General features: G+C 36.7%; 1 protein-coding gene across 1 annotated transcript; it reads right to left on the minus strand.

Moving 5' to 3' along the window:
- Window positions 1-685: 685 nt before the first annotated feature.
- TMEM207 (transmembrane protein 207) lies at window positions 686-12590 on the minus strand (the record flags this gene model as incomplete). Its single annotated transcript, XM_079922912.1, has 5 exons — window positions 12451-12590; window positions 10572-10609; window positions 4863-4907; window positions 3680-3822; window positions 686-825 (listed from the first exon to the last, which is right to left on the minus strand). Exons 1-5 carry the CDS (start codon window positions 12523-12525, stop codon window positions 686-688), a joined length of 441 nt encoding a protein of 146 aa, XP_079779038.1. The 5' UTR covers window positions 12526-12590.
- Window positions 12591-19603: the final 7013 nt, after the last annotated feature.

The following is a 19603-nucleotide window of genomic DNA, read 5'->3' on the forward strand; positions in this document are numbered from 1 at the left end:
CTTGGGCTCTGGAGTCTGCACTCACTCATATAAAATGGGAGCCTCTGCTTCTCCACACTGTGGGATTACATGTGCCTCACAGTTTAAGTAGTCTCCTTCAGCTTCAATCAACACGTTCTCCCTTCTCAGGCTGTGACATACAACTCCTTGAACTTTTAGTCTTCCTCTTCATTCATCCTTCACCCTTCAACTCCAAATGGTCCTTCTTCCTACTCTCTCCCCTCACCCTAATTCAAATATTCTCTTTCTGGTTCTGGGTCTGGACATGTATGCATCTCTATTTGGGTCACTGTTAAACTATGATAACTTTATTGACTCCATACTAGGGAAGAGGTCAAATTAAAATAGAGATTGAGGCAGAAAAATTTGTGATGTGTACGACAGCAAAATCCTAAACTTAATGGAAGCAACTCCTTGAGTTAAGTACTGCCTATTTGAGTACATGGAGAAACTTGATTAGGAGCATAAAAGTATAAAGCAGCAGTGACATACCAAGAGTCCACTAATTTACTACGGTAACATCTCCATGTTCCAAATTCTTTTCCTACATTCATGCTTTTGTCTATTTGTCCTTTTTAGACTACATTAATTGATCTCTAGGAATTCCCACTAAATGAAAGAACTGTTCTTAAATTTTATGTTTTGGAATTAAAAATATTTCTGAGTTTCAATTAATCATCCAGATCTAAAATCGGCTTGATTTTAGAATTTTTTCATATGGAGGTGGGGGGCCTAAAGCACCAAAACATGGAACATGATACAATTCAGGATTTTGAGTTTGAAGGTGCATTCCAATTCCAGTTGGATTCACAGCTGCTTCTGTCCCTGGAAAGAGAAAGGTGGAGATATAATCTTTCTAGTCAGCATAAAACAGAAGCACATGAACTGCCTAATAAAATCTGGCATTTCTTGGATCACTGGAGCAACAGAAAATTGTTTGTTCCCTTGAGAAAAAATTTACAACCATATCACTCTCTGCCACGATAGTTTAGTCATTACACCAAGAAAATTTGCTCTCATGAACCGATTAGACCATCATTGACTAAGCCATAAAGAAGCACCTACAACTTAACAGCTGAAACCAGAAGAAATATCCCTTTTGGAAGATCAGAAGACAAGATTCCTGTAAACACTAATGGCATTTTAGCTAATGCTTCCATCATGAGATATGCAAATATCACTAGAAACATTAAAGTATTACCTCTGAACTTCATTATTTTATATGTATGCTCTGTAAACTGCAACTCACACAATTAATTAATTTCAACATCTCTATGATGAATAGTAAAAATATCAAGTTGTGAAGTTTTCAATTAAAGTATACACATGCAATAAATGAAAGGCATTCTCAAATTTTAAATTTTGAAATCAAAGCTCTTGACTTTAGATTATGCACACTACAAGTCATTATATATCAAAAAACAAACATTTTCTTCCTGAAACTGATCACCTTGAGAGATCATGCACTTATTCCAATAGTTCTTTGGGAAGTCTTCTATTAGTATTGGCTTGAAAGACTGTTTTTGAGTCACACAGGAAATCAACAGTAATATTTTATAGCCATTTCTCTCTTTATATTTTTTTCTTTTATTCACAGGGGTCTTTACCTTTCTGGGAATGACTTGGTTTCTTCTTCCCAAAACAATAATAACAACCATAAATTCACCTTTAAAAAAGAAACTACACCCTTAAACTAAATCTGGCCCTTTGACTGTTTTTGTATATTAAATTGAAATAGCACAAACATGTCCATTCATTTGCATATTGTCTCTTGCTGCTTTTTCTACTATAATTGCAGAAGTGAGTCATCCCCACACGCTTGCAAAGTCAAACATATTTTGGCCTTTAATATAAAAAATGTGCTGATCTCTTTCTTAAAGGATTAAGATCCAATACCATTGAGAAGATTCCAAAGAACATGCCACAATTATCAAAATGATTCCACGAGTAGTTACATATCAGGCAATAGCTGCTTCACTGGAATCCATATGTAGATTACTCAAAATTATTACTTTGGAGTGCATTCTATTTATTTCAAATCATGAATTTCCATAATATAATAATTCAAATATTATTATAATATGTGAAGGGTGGGGCCATATTTAGAATATAAGTCTCACCTCCTGGTTCAACACTTTTCTTAAGGGGTTATTTATTTAATTGAATAATCTACTCCTAGGTTATTACACAATATTTTTACACCTCAGTTTGCTGCTGTGCCATTAAAATCTAGTGATGGTATCTACATCCATAAAAACAAGGCTAAATGAATGTAAAGTGCTTAAAACAAAGCCTGACACACATTAAAATTGATTGTCACTATTATTAGTAGTGATAATAGTATTAGTATTATTACTATATAGCAAGAACTGTACTATGCTAAGAGTACGATGCATTTTCTTTTATTTACAATAGTAGTTCCCATCTTAATGGTTATCCTATCTTAATGGTTAAATAATGATTAAATAATGGTTAAATAATGATTTAATCATTATCCTTACTAATGTTACAACACAGATGGACTTCCCTGGTGGTGCCGTGGTTGAGTGTCCGCCTGCTGATGCAGGGGACACGGGTTCATGCCCCGGTCCAGGAAGATCCCACATGCCACGGAGCGGCTGGGCCCGTGAGCCATGGCTGCTAAGCCTGCGCGTCCAGAGCCTGTGCTCCGCAACGGGAGAGGCCGCAACCGTGAGAGGCCCGCGTACCGCAAAAAAAAAGTACTGAATTTTGATATTAAAACTTTTTAGTTTATTTTTACCCCACTTCCTATTTAGCTGTTAGTTTTTCCAGGACATGTCCTGCTCTGTTGAAAATCTTATGCTGATCCAAATTTCTGAAGGGCAGCTGTTAATCTCTACCAAGCACTCTTGAGGCAACTGTAGTATATAGTGCAGTGCCTTAACAGGAAAGTTTCATAACAGATGGTCTCTGGATGAGGACACTGCTTAACATGAAGAAATAAACTATCAATTGTCACTTCCCAGAAATCAGAAAATTGTCATTTTTCTATTTACAGCTGAGGCTAGCAATTACACATAACTCAAGACCATACTTTCCTCCTTTTCATACCTCTTAATGCAGACTGGAAAATAATAGGAAAGGCATGGTTTGGGGGGTGGGGTTTGGGAGCAGACAAGATCAGGATGCTGCCAATATGTCTGGGAGAAAGGACATGAGTATTGACACTCGCCTGTCCAATTCCAGTATTTCAGGCTCTGCAGTGGCAGCAGACAATGTGTAAATTGTTGTTCAACATTACTGCAGGTAAGTGAGTCATGGAGAACTTTGTAAATGAGACTATGAACACGGGGTAGGATAGATGGATATTAAAATCCCAGAGATGCTCTTCTGTACCCTAAACCTTACCATTTACTTGGAGTGTCCAGCCCTGTGTATCTTTTCCCTTCTGCTTGTTGACTGAATGACATGTTTAGGTTCTATCCCCATACTCAACTCTGAGTCACTTCCCCAGGACACATTTTTTTTTTTTCTTTTGGGGTCTTTTTCTTCTGAAGTTTTCTCATTCAGACTCTCTCCCCAGTGCATGCCTTTGAGTCTTCAATAAACCATGTCTCGTTCTATGTTTACAAATCTGCTTTTCATAGATTAGATTTTCAACCCACACAAAACTATAAGGTTTCCAGAGAGGAAGTCTAGAAGTGTGTAGACAGCTTACCATAAACAGGGTCCAAGTCTCCAACAGCAAAAACAGCCATGGTGCGTCTTCGGGGACCATTTTGGAGTTTCCTCAGCCAGCACTGGAGGCAGAAGAGCACTGCTCCACAGAGAAGAGCCACCAGGAAAATCAGCAGCACGAACCTTATGCCAGAAGAAGAAAGGGAGGAGTGAGGTGGAGCATTCTGGGAAGTTAAGAGCTCCTGCTACTTCCCGGAAAGGGGCAAAAACTCAACAAGACTGGATACAAACAATCTGGGAGGCCAAATTCCTTAAGCAATCCCCCACCACCACTCATACATTTTCACTGACTCTGGAATGTTCACTGAGCTTACAGGGGGTCAGTCTTGCCAGGTAATCTTAACTGTTTTCTCTTTAGAAATTGGACAGTGGTTCAAAAGAGCAGCATCTTGATTCCTTAACTCATTCATCCATTATTCCTTCCATTCAGCCATCCATCCATTCATTCAACTAGTACGTAAAGCGACCAAATAGATTTTAGATGTTGGAGCTGGGGATTCACAGGTTGACAAGACAGGGTCTCTCTCTTTGAGAAGCTAACCATCTAATTGAGAGAACTGGTGATGTTTAGTTTTGAAAATACAGAAGCCAAGATTTAGGAAGTTATAACAATCCTTTTTTGTAATATTCTGAATGGCTTTTAGGGTCAGAACTAAAATCAGTGGAGGAGTCATTTTGGGAGATTTCAAGATAAAGAACAATGATTTCACCTTTAAAAATATCCAACTTGGGAATAAACTATTATTCTTAAAAATAGTAAGTTCCTGGGCTTCCCTGGTGGCACAGTGGTTGAGAGTCCGCCTGCTGATGCAGGGGACACAGGTTCGTGCCCCAGTCCGGGAAGATCCCACATGCCGCGGAGCGGCTAGGCCCGTGAGCCATGGCTGCTGAGCCTGCGCGTCTGGAGCCTGTGCTCCGCAATGGGTGAGGCCACAACAGTGCGAGGCCCACGTACCGCAAAGGAAAAAAAAAAGTTCGTTCCCTGTCATAGGAAGTGTTTAAGTAAACACTGGCCAACAACCTGAAAGTGATGTTTCTGTTGATCCACATGGTCCCTAAAGTTTTCTTATGCTCTATGATTTCATATTCTATCTCAATTATTTAGGAAAAGGAGTGTCATATACCACTAAAGGTTTTATAACACAAATTAAGGGTGTCCTTACCAGATATACCAGCCATTTGTGTACTGATCTTTATAGTTTGTGCACCTGGTAATAAAGGAAGAGCAGTTAGTGCTGGACCTCTAGAGGGACAAGGATTATTCTTCTGGACCGTAGTATTTGTTCTGACCACACTTATTTCCTCAACAATCACCTATCCACTGCACCCCCCATAATTACACAAATGTTTACTGGATGTCCACTTCATTTAAGGCACTGAGAATACAGGTAAATGTGAAACTGTCAGATATGTAAGCAGATAATTGCACTGTAATAGGCTTGATTCTAGAGTTACGAATACTGTTGTGCATTGAGAAGGTAGTGACTATCTTTTCAGGGCTAACATGTCATAGGTGTTAGGCATTAGGCAGATAACCATTGCAGTATTCTGTTTATTCAGAGACCTAAAGTTTTTCAAAATGCGAATTCTCCAGGGAAATTTCATAATCTCTATTATCCTTTAATATCTTGGTAAGGAAGATATTACTAAACCAGGCCTGTAGACTGGTTGGAGAAAAAAATTAGAATAAAAGTAAAATGGGTGTGTGTGGTCACACATACCATTTACCAAGGAGTTAGAAGTCGATCTTCCATTAGGATGGTTAAACCATTTTTGTATCTAGGCACAACTCAGTCATTCCTGGGTTTAGGTTAAAAAGATGACACAAAAACAAAGTTCACAGTGTAATTTTCAGGAGGTTTAACTCCCCAGGGATAGACACTCAAGTGCTATTCATTCCAGAGTCCCTCACTATATCAGACACGGGCACTAAATGTATGTCAGCTGATGGACTTTTTTCACACCTTAGTGTATGGGCCGCTGTTAAAGTATTCTAGCATTAAATAGTGGAAAACCGTTCATCACAGCCTGATAAACTTCTGAGATAGAGCTGTACTTAATCATGTCTTCTTCGGCCATTGTTAAAATAATACTTAGTACTTTTCAGCTTGAAAGCATTTTTAAATGTCAGCTAATTTATTGCTCTCAGCATCTCTAAGGAAGCAGTGTGTCATGTTTATTATTATACTAGTCAGAAATGACTTTTTAACATATGTGAAGTATCAACTTGAAAATTTTACCACAAACATTTAAGACAAACGTCAGTCACCCAGACGACAAGACTTTTTTGTGTGTGTGCACCTAGAGGGTTTAGCCAAGTATATAGGTACAAATGGCAGGGGGGAAAATGGCAGCTGAAGTATAAATTTCAAAAACATCCTAAAACAAGTGATCATCAATAAAGGATTATAAAGATAATTAATGGAACATCCTTATAAAGGAATATTATCCATTCATCAAAGAGAATATAGATTTATATTTATAATTAAACAAAATAATACAGAGAGCTCAATTCTACTTTGTATATTTTCTTTTATGTAAATACAATGATTTCACTACATAGGTATTATACAGTTAGTATGTATACATATATACCAAATTACTAACAATGCTTGCTTCTCCTGAAGATGGTATTGTGAGGCACTTCATATTTTCAGTATTTCTATATTCTTTGAATTTTTATAATGTACATATATCACTTTTGTAGTCATAAAATTTTTACATAGTATATTATAAATGCAAAAAATCTTTAAAATGTAGTATCCCAATTTAAAGATGTATGTAGAGAAATACTCCTGGTGTCCTGGCTCAATAAAACAGCTCAAGGTTCTTGGTTTTGAGTCTTGAAATCTAAGCTTATGACCAGAAAAAAGTATGGATTGCTTTATCTTCCTCCATATATAAATCTCTGCTTCTCTCCTTTACATTTAAAAATAGACCATATACTTATTAAAATGTCAATTCTAAATATTAACTACCTTATGTCATTTCTTTTTGACACTCAATAAGTGTCAATTATTGAGTGGCTCTTATTGAGCCACTCAATATTTTTAAGTGCTAACAATTATCTAAACTTATTTACTTTACTTCCTTTTTCTGACCCTGTGCACACACTGGTGAAGTTACTGATATGCAATAAAATGGCCAGGAAGCAGTTAGCTGGAGAAATGCAAAGTGGTCATACAATTTCACAACTGCAGGCTCCTTTAGGATCATTTATTTCACCTTTAGGATTTTGCACACTGTGCAACAGACACTCACAGTGGGAAAGGAAATGGGAGGTCACTACCTGACCAAAGAACTTAAACTAGAATAGAGGTCTTCTGACTCCATGTGCCTCCTTCTTCACCATTGTTTCCATGTCTTTTACAAGTTCAGTTTTTAAACAGAAATTTTTTGAGTTCTTAAAAAAAATTAAAAGTGTCTGAACAATATCAGTATTTTAAATATTTAAATTTTAGGTGCAAGATCTTCAGTGTAGAAAAAGTTATTTACTCAGAGATTTACTTATGCTTGATCAAATTGGGATGGGGATGCCAAAAAGATAGAAAAGAAATCCAGGAGAAGTGAGAGCTGACTATAACGTTTAAGGAAGACATTTCCAATAATCAGAGCTCTCTAGAAGTAGGTGTCGAAGGAGATAATTTCCGTCCCTTCCAGAACAACCAGTGCCCTACTTTGATGTATGGAGATAATTCCTGCTCTATAGGGATGGTTAAACTAGTTGATCTTAATTGTTTTTTCTCAGTGCTGAGAATCTGTGGACCTAAGATTAACTGCAAATTCATTACTTGGATAAATAGAAGAAGAGTGCAAAGTTGTTTCATTGGCTCCTCTACTAGAATTATCCATAATTTCCTGTGCTGGGCATTCTTCTAAACCAGTTGTATAACTTCATGTGAATTAACTCACTTTCAAACTTAAAATGCTATAAAGTGGGGTCACACTATTATAATCCTCACTTTATAGTTGAGACAATTCAGTCATAAAGAGATTAAGTAACTTGTTCATGATAAGATGGCGGAAGTGGCAGAGGCAGGCTTTAAACCCAAATGGTCTGGCTGTGGAGTTCATGTCTCTTACCACTATGCAGCATTGTAACTGGGGAGAGGAAAATTCATCTCTAGCCTCATATTACTATGTGGACTACTGTCTGAATGGATTCAATATTCTGTGTTCCAAAATGCTTTAAGAAAATATTAAAAATACAAAAAAAAATTAGAAATGAGAGCACAGAGAGTAGCAGACAAAGAGAATAAGCCAAAAGTGAGATCAGTTTGTAAACTGAATGTAGTAAATCTAAGCTTTCTAGCAATTAATAGGATGAAAGAAAGAACTGGTTACATAGTATCCTGTAAAATGAACAAAAACAGGCAGCATTATTCACCAAATGCACAACTATTCCAGCTATAGAAATGACAGACAAATTCAAACTATGGGGCTTCATAAAGAGGCTGTCTTTAACAACAGGAGCAACGTTTCCCACAGTACTCTTAGAATAAATGCAATAATAAATTTCATGGGTCCTTTCTGTAAAAATTACTCTTAACAGAAGCCGGAATGCAATTCAGCTACAATAATTTGGGGGAGGGACAGGTGCCAAATCATATCATCCGGAGACCAGTGGCCTGACCTAATTAATCTGGGGTGGGTAAATTGTACAGTACCCAAAAGGATGGTTGGATTGTGTACCCCTAGGTATTTCACCAGGTGTGTAATTTTATCTAAATATTGGACATGCAGTGTGGATTTGTAGTGAAAATCCCAGGCTCAGGAATCAGTCATAGGCCCAGATGCAAGCTCTGCCTTTTACTTGTTTACTCTTGAACAAAATACTTAGCTTCCCCAAGCCAGGTAATATGGTAGACTATCATCAGCAATGTATTAATGCAATTAATTTACAGAATCCCAGATGTGTATGATTTTATTTATGTTTTGTAAGATACCCTATTTATGTACATACATGTACATCAGTGTACGTGGTTATTTCTGGGGAAGAGAAAAGATTAAAGGTGTAATTTTTCAGAGGGACTCTGATGTGTTTGATTTCATACACTAAATTACTTATAATATCTAAATTATACACAAAAAGTCTAGCAATGCATTCTTTATACTAAAAATGCAGTTATAAAAATAAATTGATTGGCAGCCGCATAGCACAGGGAGATCAGCTCCATGCTTTGTGACCACCTAGAGGGGTGGGATAGGGAGGGTGGGAGGGAGACGCAAGAGGGAGGAGGTATGGGGATATATGTATACATATAGCTGATTCACTTTGTTATACAGCAGAAACTAACACACCATTGTAAAGCAATTATACTCCAATAAAGATGTTAAAATAAATAAATAAATTGATCGGGTTAGAGCAGAAAAAAATTAGTCTTGTGCTGGAAAGAAAATGTAAATAGAACTAATAATAGATCCCACAAACACCTTCCTGTGTTGGCAAAATATTTGAAATATTGTGTCTGCCTTCAATACATTTACTTACCTTATATGAACTCTCCACAAAATCAGCCACTTTCTTACCTTTTCTGTCTTAATTTTCTGTTAATTTGCATTATATTTGAGGTGGTTTCTTGTTTTTATTCAAAAGCAATGATATTAAATAATGACTAATATAACAGACATTTACATGCAAAATGATGTAGCCAAAAATTTGTACCTAAGTACTAATTTAAGTCCTGCAATTAATTTGTTACTCTCTTTGGGCCTCAATTTCTTCACCCAAAAAAAAGGCCAGTAGCCTCAGTGACTCTAAAGTTAGCTTATAAAGTTCCTCAATACCATATTCTCCTGTCATGTTGATTGGGGAATTAGATTCAACATTTCTGATCCTTTCCAATTATGAATTTCTTTATTCTATTATTCTGGGTCAAAGGCAGAAGACAAAAGGGCAAGATGAGACAGCCATGAGGTCCAAAGTTAGGTAAGCACAACAATAGTCAAAAGTCCATTATGTCACCAACACCAGAAGACAGAGGAAAAAGCAAGTCCAAAATCAAGGCAAAGAAACGCAATGGAGAGCCATGCAGTAGCTGAAAGAATGGCACACATTTAATAAGCAGATGATCAATAATGGGATGATCCATCAGAAATAGGTGAAGGATTCCAGGGCCAAGGAAAGCAGCCCACCCAGCATGGCCTCATAATCTGGAGACAATGCCCGGAGACCCCGGTCTTGAGGGTAACAGTCAATGATAAAAACAGCTAGCTGGCAGTGAGGGCTGCTCCCAGGAGAAGATAGGGCTTGGCAGAAGTGCTTTCTGACACTTGCACAAAGTCTCAGTACATTACAGTTATCGTTAATCATCAGCAGCTCTATTAATGGCACCTTCTCCCCATCTCCCGAATAGAATTCTGAGAAGAATTAAGCCTACAGTACGAAAAGTGAGAAAATAGTGTCAATTATTCACATAACATATCAAAAGCACTTTGAAAGGTACACATAATACAGGTTAGATCTTTGGTAGTTTGCTTATATTTGAAACCAGATTACCCAGAAAACTGTCTCCCATCATCCCTGTGAGTTACACAGGTGGATGGAGTCATAGAGGAAGTCATGATTCTTTCATGAACTTTAAGGACACTTAAAACTTCAAGTGTGGAGAATGCAGTGAGCAAAAATACCTAGAAATCAACTAGGCCCCTTATTTATTTAACAAAACTGATCACAATGAAAGTGCATCTTTTCTGCTTTTAGAAAAACTGAGCCATTTGCATTTAAAAGCAATTTACTTTTTATTTTTCTTGCATGATTATAATGATCGTTTGAAACTCAGTTGGGGTTTCTCAAATGACTTGAGACATTTTTATTCTTTGAATTTTGAAAATGCTGAATAGAACCATAGAGCCTCTTGCTATTTACTTACATTTCATTTTCTTCACATGGTGAGTCCGATAGCACCAACTGAAACACATGTTTAGAACAATGAAATCCAAACATTTCATGTCTAATCCTTTAATACAGTGCCTAGATAATTTTTTTGCTTGTTTTTCTGTTTTAATTAAAAGCTCCACAGCAGAGTCTATTGGTGCAAAGAATTGTAATTGAAAAAAATCTCTGGGTAGATTCTCCAGCTCAGCAGTGACAGGAGATATATACTGGGAGCCAGATTCCTATCCTACACACCGCCATAGGTGGGTGTGAAAACACTTTGTTTTTTCTATAGGCAGATTTTGCTTTATCTAAAGAGCTTTTGTGCACCTTGCATTTTTCTTTGTTTTCACATTTTAGCTAGAGGAAGGAGTTTCATTACTTGTGAATATTATTTTCACGCAAAGGAATCAAGTTCCCTACATGAAAACTGAAGTCCATTCCCTTAGCGTTAGTGGATATTAAATACATGAACGAAGGCGGGAGTGATTTTAACCTGCTCTAAGGCTAAGGTCAACCTACGATCCATTGACATTCCTGTTGAGATTTACATTTTTCTTTTTATCAAAGAAGAGGGGAAAACTAATAACCTTGATTGCTTTGTTTTAAAAGACCCAAACCGTAAGTATTCTAACACAATTTTCTTATCCTCTGTGTCGAGCCTTATAGGTTACAATAACTCATGTCACAGAGGAAAGAAAGTGCTCCTGTCCAGAGGACTTGCTTATAGGTTTGTCTTTCTCTTGAACTGAGACCATTTTCATGTACAATGAGAAAAATTGTTGAATATTATTTATATGTAGCCCTAAACACTGTGTTGATGAGGTCTGTGAAGTATTTATTTTCCTGGGCCCTACATACAAATATCAATACAAGTAAGAAGTTACAAAATTTAAAATCATAGACTTGGAAATTTTGCATGAGATAGGTTTTCTTTCCCTTAATCCCAAACTCATCTTCTTCAGCACCTCATATTTATTCCACCAAGTTTGTCTGGGCAAAGAGATTTGTGGAGTTGCAGATGGAGTCATGAATTGGCCATCAGAGAGCGTGGTAATGAACAATTTATAAGCACAGAAAATGAGTTGCACTCTCTTTTGCTAGAATGCTGCAAATAGACTTGCATACTAACTGACAGGAAAATGAACGTTCAAATTTTGTCCATAAAGAAAGTTTATTTATGAGCAGATGAAATCATTTAGGATCCAGCTTAACAGATAAACAAATAAAGCCAGCATTTCACTTTCAAGTCACTTCCTTGAAACCCTAGCAAGAAGTACACAGTGTTACATTATTACCACCTCACTTCCAATGTAAGACTTCACAGTTATCAAAAAATGGGGAGTGAAGTCTTAATATATTTCATACCTAAATATTTCAGATACACTGCATTCAAGAAACACAGATACAGAAATGCAGGGATAAATCAGAATGAGATACTAGAGCAGAGGAATCAAAATAGACTCTAAGATGGTTCTGTCTGCACTGTTCAGCACTGAAAAACTGTTGAGCCTCAAGTATGGCTTTGGGCAACAGTAAACATACCTTAAATTAATCCTGCCACAGCATTTTATGTCAATAACACTTCTGATTTTTAAAAATTTTACAGCATAACAAAGTTAAAAAAATATTAATCACATCATATTTCAATAGCAATAGAACTAAATAAAGAAGACATAGGACTAAGGTCATAAACCATTTTGTTATCTGTATGTTTAACCAATATATATAATGCCCTAAGATTCTGGTAACACATTCTTAAAGGAAATCTTCTAACTGTCGGAGTCATTGTTACCCAAACCACAAATCTATAACAAATCAGATCCTTAGAGTAGTAGCTTTGAAAATCTTTTCCCAGAAAGAGAGATGGTTACCTGGAATAGTGGCAAACACAAGATTCCTGTTTTTGAGACCATCGAAGTGACACTTAGAAGTCTGGATCTCGACATAACTTAAAGGACAAGAGGCTCAAAGATAGTGGTTTGCTGTCTGTGTTTATCTCCGTCTTTCTCAGAACGTGTTAGCTTCTCAATAAGTTCTGCTTCATGCCGGGGCACTCATTAATGCTGGCTCCTTGTGACTGGTAAAGTGCCTGCCAGGAGCTGGAATTTTAGGTGCAAGCTCACAGGTACTGAAAGTTCAAGGATTTCAGTTTAAGCTCAGAACACTGATAATGTTTCTCAAATCCTTAAAAGCCAGGGTAATACATGCTGACCTGCAAAACTAGCTGGCTGCTGAAATAACTTACAACATTCAACTGCATGTTTTTATTCCAGGGTACTTCTGGGTTGTTTGTTTGTTTGTTTTGTAGATTTTTTTTTTGGAAAATTTATGTTTCCTTCCCTTTGTTGGTCCTCTTTGCTCTTCTTTTCCAAAACATTATTTTCAGTCCCAGGTGTAACCCAACCTTGGACATAAAGCTTTCCCCTGTCTCATAATAATTGCAGCTTACTTTTAAACAGAGTGTATTTCAATATATATATAAATGAAAGAACTCCAACACAACTGCCAACAAAAAAGTTACCAAAAATGTCAAAGGAAGTTCTGAAAAAGAACTAAAGAGGCACTAAACTACTATATATTAAGACATTATAAAAGCATAAAAATTGGTACTGACACACGTAAACAAAAAGATAGATGGAACAGAATAGAGTTCAGAAATGAATTAAAATACACATAGAGATTTATTTCAACTACCATTTTATTCTATTTTTTTAACATCGTTATTGGAGTATAATTGCTTTACAATGGTGTGTTAGTTTCTGCTGTAAAACAAAATGAATCAGCTATATGTATACATATATCCCCATATCCCCTCCCTCTTATGTCTCCATCCCACCCTCACTATCCCACCCCTCTAGGTGGTCACAAAGCACTAAGCTGATCTCCCTGTGCTATATGCTGCTTCCCACTAGCTATCTATTTTACATTTGGTAGGGTATATATGTAAATTCCACTCTCTCACTTCATCCCAGCTTACCCTTCCCCCTCCCCATGTCCTCAAGTCCATTCTCTACATCTGCATCTTTATTCCTGTCCTAACCCTAGGTTCTTCAGACCATTTTTGATTTTTTAGATTCCATGTATATGTGTTAGCATATGGTATTTGTTTTTCTCTTTCTGACTTGCTTCACTCTGAATGACAGTCTCTAGGTCCATCCACCTCAATACAGGTAAATCAATTTCATTTCTTTTTATGGCTGAGTAATATTCCATTTTATATATGTGCCATGTCTTCTATATCCATTCATCTGTTGATGGACACTTATGTTGCTTCCATGTCCTGGCTATTTTATATAGAGCTGCAATGAACATTGTGGTACATGTATCTTTTTGAATTATGTTTTTCTCAGGTACATATACCCAGTAGTGGGATTGCTGGGTCATATGGTAGTTCTATTTTTAGTTTTTAAGGAAACTCCATACTGTTCTCCATAGTGGCTCTATCAATTTACATTCCCACCAACAGTGCAAGAGGGTTCCCTTTTCTCCACACCTTCTCCAACATTTATTGTTTGTAGATTTTTTGATGATGGCCATTCGATGGTGTGAGGTGATACCTCATTGTAGTTTTGATTTACATTTCTCTAATGATTAACGATGTTGAGCATCCTTTCATTTGTTTGCTGGAAATCTGTATAGCTTTTTTGGAGAAATGTCTATTTAGGTCTTCTGCCCATTTTTGGATTGGGTTGTTTGCTTTCTGATTTTGAGCTGCAATAGCTGATTGTATATTTTGGAGATTAATCCTTTGTCAGTTGCTTCATTTGCAAATATTTTCTCCCATTCTGAGAGTTGCCTTTTTGTCTTATTTATGGTTTCCTTTGCTGTGCAAAAGCTTTTAAGTTTCATTAGGTCCCATTTGTTTATTTTTGTTTTTATTTCTATTTCTCTGTGAGGTGGGTCAAAAGGGTCTTTTTGTGATTTATGTCACAGAGTGTTCTCCCTATGTTTTCCTGTAAGAGTTTTATAGTGTCTGGTCTTACATTTAGGTCTTTAATCAATTTTGAGTTTATTTTTGTGTATGGTGTTAGGAAGTGTTCTAATCTCATACTTTTACATGTACCTGTCCAGTTTTCCCAGCACCACTTATTGAAGAGGCTGTCTTTTCTCCATTGTACATTCTTGCCTCCTTTATCAAAGATAAGGTGACCATATTTACATGGGTTTATCTCTGGGCTTTCCATCCTGTTCCATTGACCTATCTTTCTGTTTTTGTGCCAGTACCATACTGTCTTGATTACTATAGCTTTGTAGTATAGTCTAAAGCCAGGGCACCTGATTCCTCCAGCTCCGTTTTTCTTTCTCAAGATTGCTTTGGCTATTTGAGGTCTTTTGTTTTTCCATACAAATTGTGAAATTTTTTTCTCTAGTTCTCTGAAAAATGCCAGTGGTAGTTTGATAGGGATTGCATTGAATCTGTAGATTGCTTTGGGTAGTAGAGACATTTTCACAATGTTGATTCTTCCAATCTGAGAACATGGTATATCTCTCCATCTGTTTGTATCATCTATAATATCTTTCATCAGTGTCATAGTTTTCTGTATACAGGTCTTTTGCCTCCTTAGGTACGTTTATTCCTAGATATTTTATTCTTTTTGTTGCAATGGTAAATGGGAGTGTTTCCTTAACTTCTCTTTCAGATTTGTCATCATTAGTGTATAGGAATGCAAGTGATTTCTGTGCATTAATTTTGTATCCTGCTACTATACCAAATTCATTGACTAGCTCTACTAGTTTTCTCATACATTCTTTAGGATTCTCTATGTATAGTATCATGTCATCTGCAGACAGTCACAGTTTTACTTCTTCTTTTCCAATTTGGATTCCTTTTATTTCTTTTTCTTCTCTGATTCCTGTGGCTAAAAATTCCAAAACTATGTTGAATAATAGTGGTGAGAGTGGACAACCTTGTGTTGTTTCTGATCTTAGTGGAAATGGTTTCAGTTTTTCACCATTGAGAATGATGCTGGCTGTGGGTTTTTCATATATGGCCTTTACTATGTTGAGGTAGATTCCCTCTATAACTACTTTCTGGAGGGTTTTTTTCATAAATGTGTGCTGAATTTTCTCGAAAGCTTTTTCTGCATCTATTGAGATTATCATATGTTTTTTATCCTTCGATTTGTTAATATGGTTTATCACATTGATTGATTTGCATATATTAAAGAATCCTTGCATTCCTGGGATAAACCCCACTTCATCACGTTGTATGATCCTTTCAATGTGCTGTTGTATTCTGTTTGCTAATATTTTGTTGATATATTTTGCATCTATGTTCATCAGTGATATTGACCTGTAGTTTTCTTTTTTTGTGACATCTTTGTCCAGTTTTGGTATCAGGGTGATGGTGGTCTCGTAGAATGAGTTTGGGAGTGTTCCTTCCTCTGTAATTTTTTGGAAGAATTTGAGAAAGATAGGTGTTAGCTTTTCTCTAAATGCTTGCTAGAATTCACCTGTGAAGCTATCTGGTCCTGGGTTTTGTTTGTTGGAAGATTTTTAATCACAGTTTCAATTTCAGTGCTTGTGATTGGTCTGTTTATATTTTCTATTTCCTCCTGGTTCAGTCTCGGAAGGTTGTGCTTTTCTAAGAATTTGTCCATTTCTTCCAGGTTGTCTACTTTATTGGCATATAGCTGCTTATAGTAATCTCTCATGACCCTTTATATTTCTGCAGTGTTGGTTGTCACTTCCCGTTTTTCATTTCTAATTCTATTGATTTGAGTGCTCTCCCTTTTTTCCTTGATGAGTCTGGTTAATGGTTTATCGATTTTGTTATCTTCTCAAAGAAACAACTTTTAGTTTTACTGATGTTTACTATTGTTTCCTTAAGATATTTTTCATTTATTTCTGATATGATCTCTATGATTTGTTTCTTTCTGCTAACTTTGGGTTTTTTCTGTTCTTCTTTCTCTAATTTCTTTCGGTGTAAAGTTAGGTTGTTTATTTGAGATTTTTCTTGTTTCTTGAGGTAGGATTTCATTGCTATAAACTTCTCTCTTGGAACTGCTTTTGCTGCATCCCATATGTTTTGGGTCTTTGTGTTTTCATTGTCATTTGTTTCTAGGTATTTTTTGATTTCCTCTATGATTTCTTCAGTGATCTCTTGGTTATTTAGTAGCATATTGTTTAACCTCCATGTGTTTGTATTTTTTACATATTTTTTCCTGTAATTGATATCTAGTCTCATAGAGGTGTGGTTGGAAAAAATACTTGCTACTATTTCAATTTTCTTAAATTTACCAGGGCTTGATTTGTGACACATGATATGATCTATCCTGGACAATATTCCATGAGCACTTGAGAAGAAGTGTATTCTGTTGTTTTTGGATGGAATGTCCTATAAATATCAATTAAGTCCATCTTGTTTAATGTGTCATTTAAAGCTTGTGTTTCCTTATTTATTTTCATTTTGGATGATCTGTCCATTGGTGAAAGTGGGATGTTAAATTCCCCTACTATGACTGTGTTATTGTCAATTTCCCCTTTTTTGGCTGTTAGCATTTGCCTTTTGTATTGAGGTGCTCCTATGTTGTGTGCTTAAATAGTAACAATTTTAATATCTTCTTCTTGGATTGATCCCTTGATCATTATGTAGTGTCCTTCTGTGTCTCCTGTAATACTCTTTGTTTAAAAGTCTATTTTGTCTGATATGAGAATTGTTACTTCAGCTTTCTTTTGATTTCCATTTGTATGGGATATCTGTTTTCCATCCCCTCACTTTCAGTCTGTATGTGTCCCTAGGTCTGAAGTGGTTCTCTTGTAGACAGCATATATACAGGTCTTGTTTTTTTTTTTTTTTTTAATTAGCCAGTGTATGTCTTTTGGTTGGAGCATTTAATCCATTTACATTTAAGGTAGTTATCAATATGTATGTTCTTATTTCCATTTTCTTAATTGTTTTGAGTTTGGTATTGTGGATCTTTTCCTTCTCTTGTGTTTCTGTCTAGAGAAGTTCCTTTAACATTTGTTTTAAAGCTGGTTTCGTGGTGCTGAATTCTCTTTGCTTTTACTTGTCTGCAAAGATTTTAATTTCTCCATTGAATCTGCATGAGATCCTTGGTGGGTAGAGTAATCTTGGTTGTAGGTTTTTCCCTTTCATCACTTTAAATATGTCCTGCCACACCCTTCTGGCCTACAGAGTTTCTGCTGAAAGATCAGCTGTTAACCTTATGGGGATTCCCTTGTATGTTATTTGTTGCTTTTCCCTTGATGCTTTTAATATTTTTTCTTTGTACTTAATTTCTGTTAGTTTGATTAATACATGTCCTGGCGTGTTTCTCCTTGAATTTATCCTGTATGGGACTCTCTGAGCTTCCAGGACTTGATTGACTATTTCCTTTCCCATATTAGGGAAGTTTACGACTATAATCTCTCCAAATATTTTCTCAGTGCCTTTCTTTTTCTCTTCTTCTTCTGGAACCCCTATAATTTGAATGATGGTGCATTTAATGTTGTCCCAGAGGTTCTTAGACTGTGCTCAGTTCTTTTCATTCTTTTTTCTTTATTCTGTTCTGCAGTAGTTTTTTCCACTATTTTATATTCCAGGTCACTTATCTGTTCTTCTTCCTCAGTTATTCTGCTATGGATTCCTTCTAGAGAATTTTTCATTTCTCTTATTGTGTTGTTCATCATTGTTTGTTTGCTCTTTAGTTCTTCTCGGTCCTTGTTAAACATTTCTTGTATTTTCTCCATTATATTTCCAAGATTTTGGACCATCTTTACTATCATTACTCTGAATTCTTTTTCAAGTAGACTGCCTATTTTCTCTTCATTTGTCTGGTCTGGTGGGTTTTTACCTTGCTCCTTCAACTGCTGTGTGTTTCTCTGTCTTCTCATTTTGTTTAACTTACTCTGTTTGGGGTGTCCTTTTTGCAGGCTGCAGGTTCATTGTTCCCGTTGTTTTTGTTGTCTGCCCTCAGTGGTTAAGGTTGGTTCTGTGGGTTGTGTAGGCTTCCTGTTGGAGGGGACTAGTGCCTGTGTTATGGTGGATGAGGCTGGATCTTGTCTTTCTGGTGGGCAGGTCCATGTTTGGTGGTGTGTTTTGGGGTGTCTGTGGCCTTATTATGATTTTAGGCAGCCTTTCTGCTAATGGGTGGGGTTGTGTTCCTGTCTTGCTAGTTGTTTGGCTTGGGGTGTGCAGCACTGGAGCTTGCTGTTGATTGAGTGGAGCTGGGTCTTAGCATTGAGATGGATATTCCTGGGAGAGCTCTTGCTGATTGATATTATGTGGGGCCAGGAGGTCGCTGGTAGTCCAGTGTCCTGAACTTGGCTCTCCCATCCCCGAGGCTCAGGCCTGACACCTGGCTGGAACACTAAGACCCTGTCAGTGACATGGCTCAGAAGAAAAGGGAGAAAAAGTAAAAAGAAAGAATGAAAAAAAAATAAAATATAATGCAGTTATTAAAATAAAAAAATTAATTATTAAAGTTATAAAAAAAAAGAAAAAAGAGAGCAACCAACCAATAAACAAATCCACCAATGGTAACAAGCACTAAAAACTCTACTAAAAAAAAAAAAAAAATGGACAGACAGACCCGTAGGACAAATGGTAAAAGCAAAGCTATACAGACAAAATCACACAAAGAAGCATACATATACACACTCACAAAAAGAGAAAAAGGAAAATATATATATATACAAAAAATAAAGCAAGAAAGCAAACCCCAAGTATACAGTTGCTACCAAAGTCCACCACCTCAGTTTTGGGATGATTTATTTTCTATTCAGGTATTCCACAGATGCAAGGAGATTGATTGTGGAGATTTAATCAACTGCTCCTGAGGCTGCTGGGAGAAATTTCCCTTTCTCTTCTTTGTGTGCACAACTCCTGGGGTTCAGCTTTGGATTTGGCCCCATCTCTGCATGTAGGTCACCCTCTGGCGTCTGTTCTTCACCCAGACAGGAGGGGGTTAAAGGAGTGGCTGATTAGGGGCTGTGGCTCACTCAGGCACGGGGGAGGGAGGGGTACGTTAGTCATAATTGGAACGTGTGGTGAGCCTACGGCAGCAGAGGCCAGTGTGATGT

The sequence above is a fragment of the Stenella coeruleoalba genome (assembly GCF_951394435.1).
Source record: "Stenella coeruleoalba genome assembly, chromosome: 5".
NCBI classification, from domain to species: Eukaryota; Metazoa; Chordata; class Mammalia; order Artiodactyla; family Delphinidae; genus Stenella; species Stenella coeruleoalba.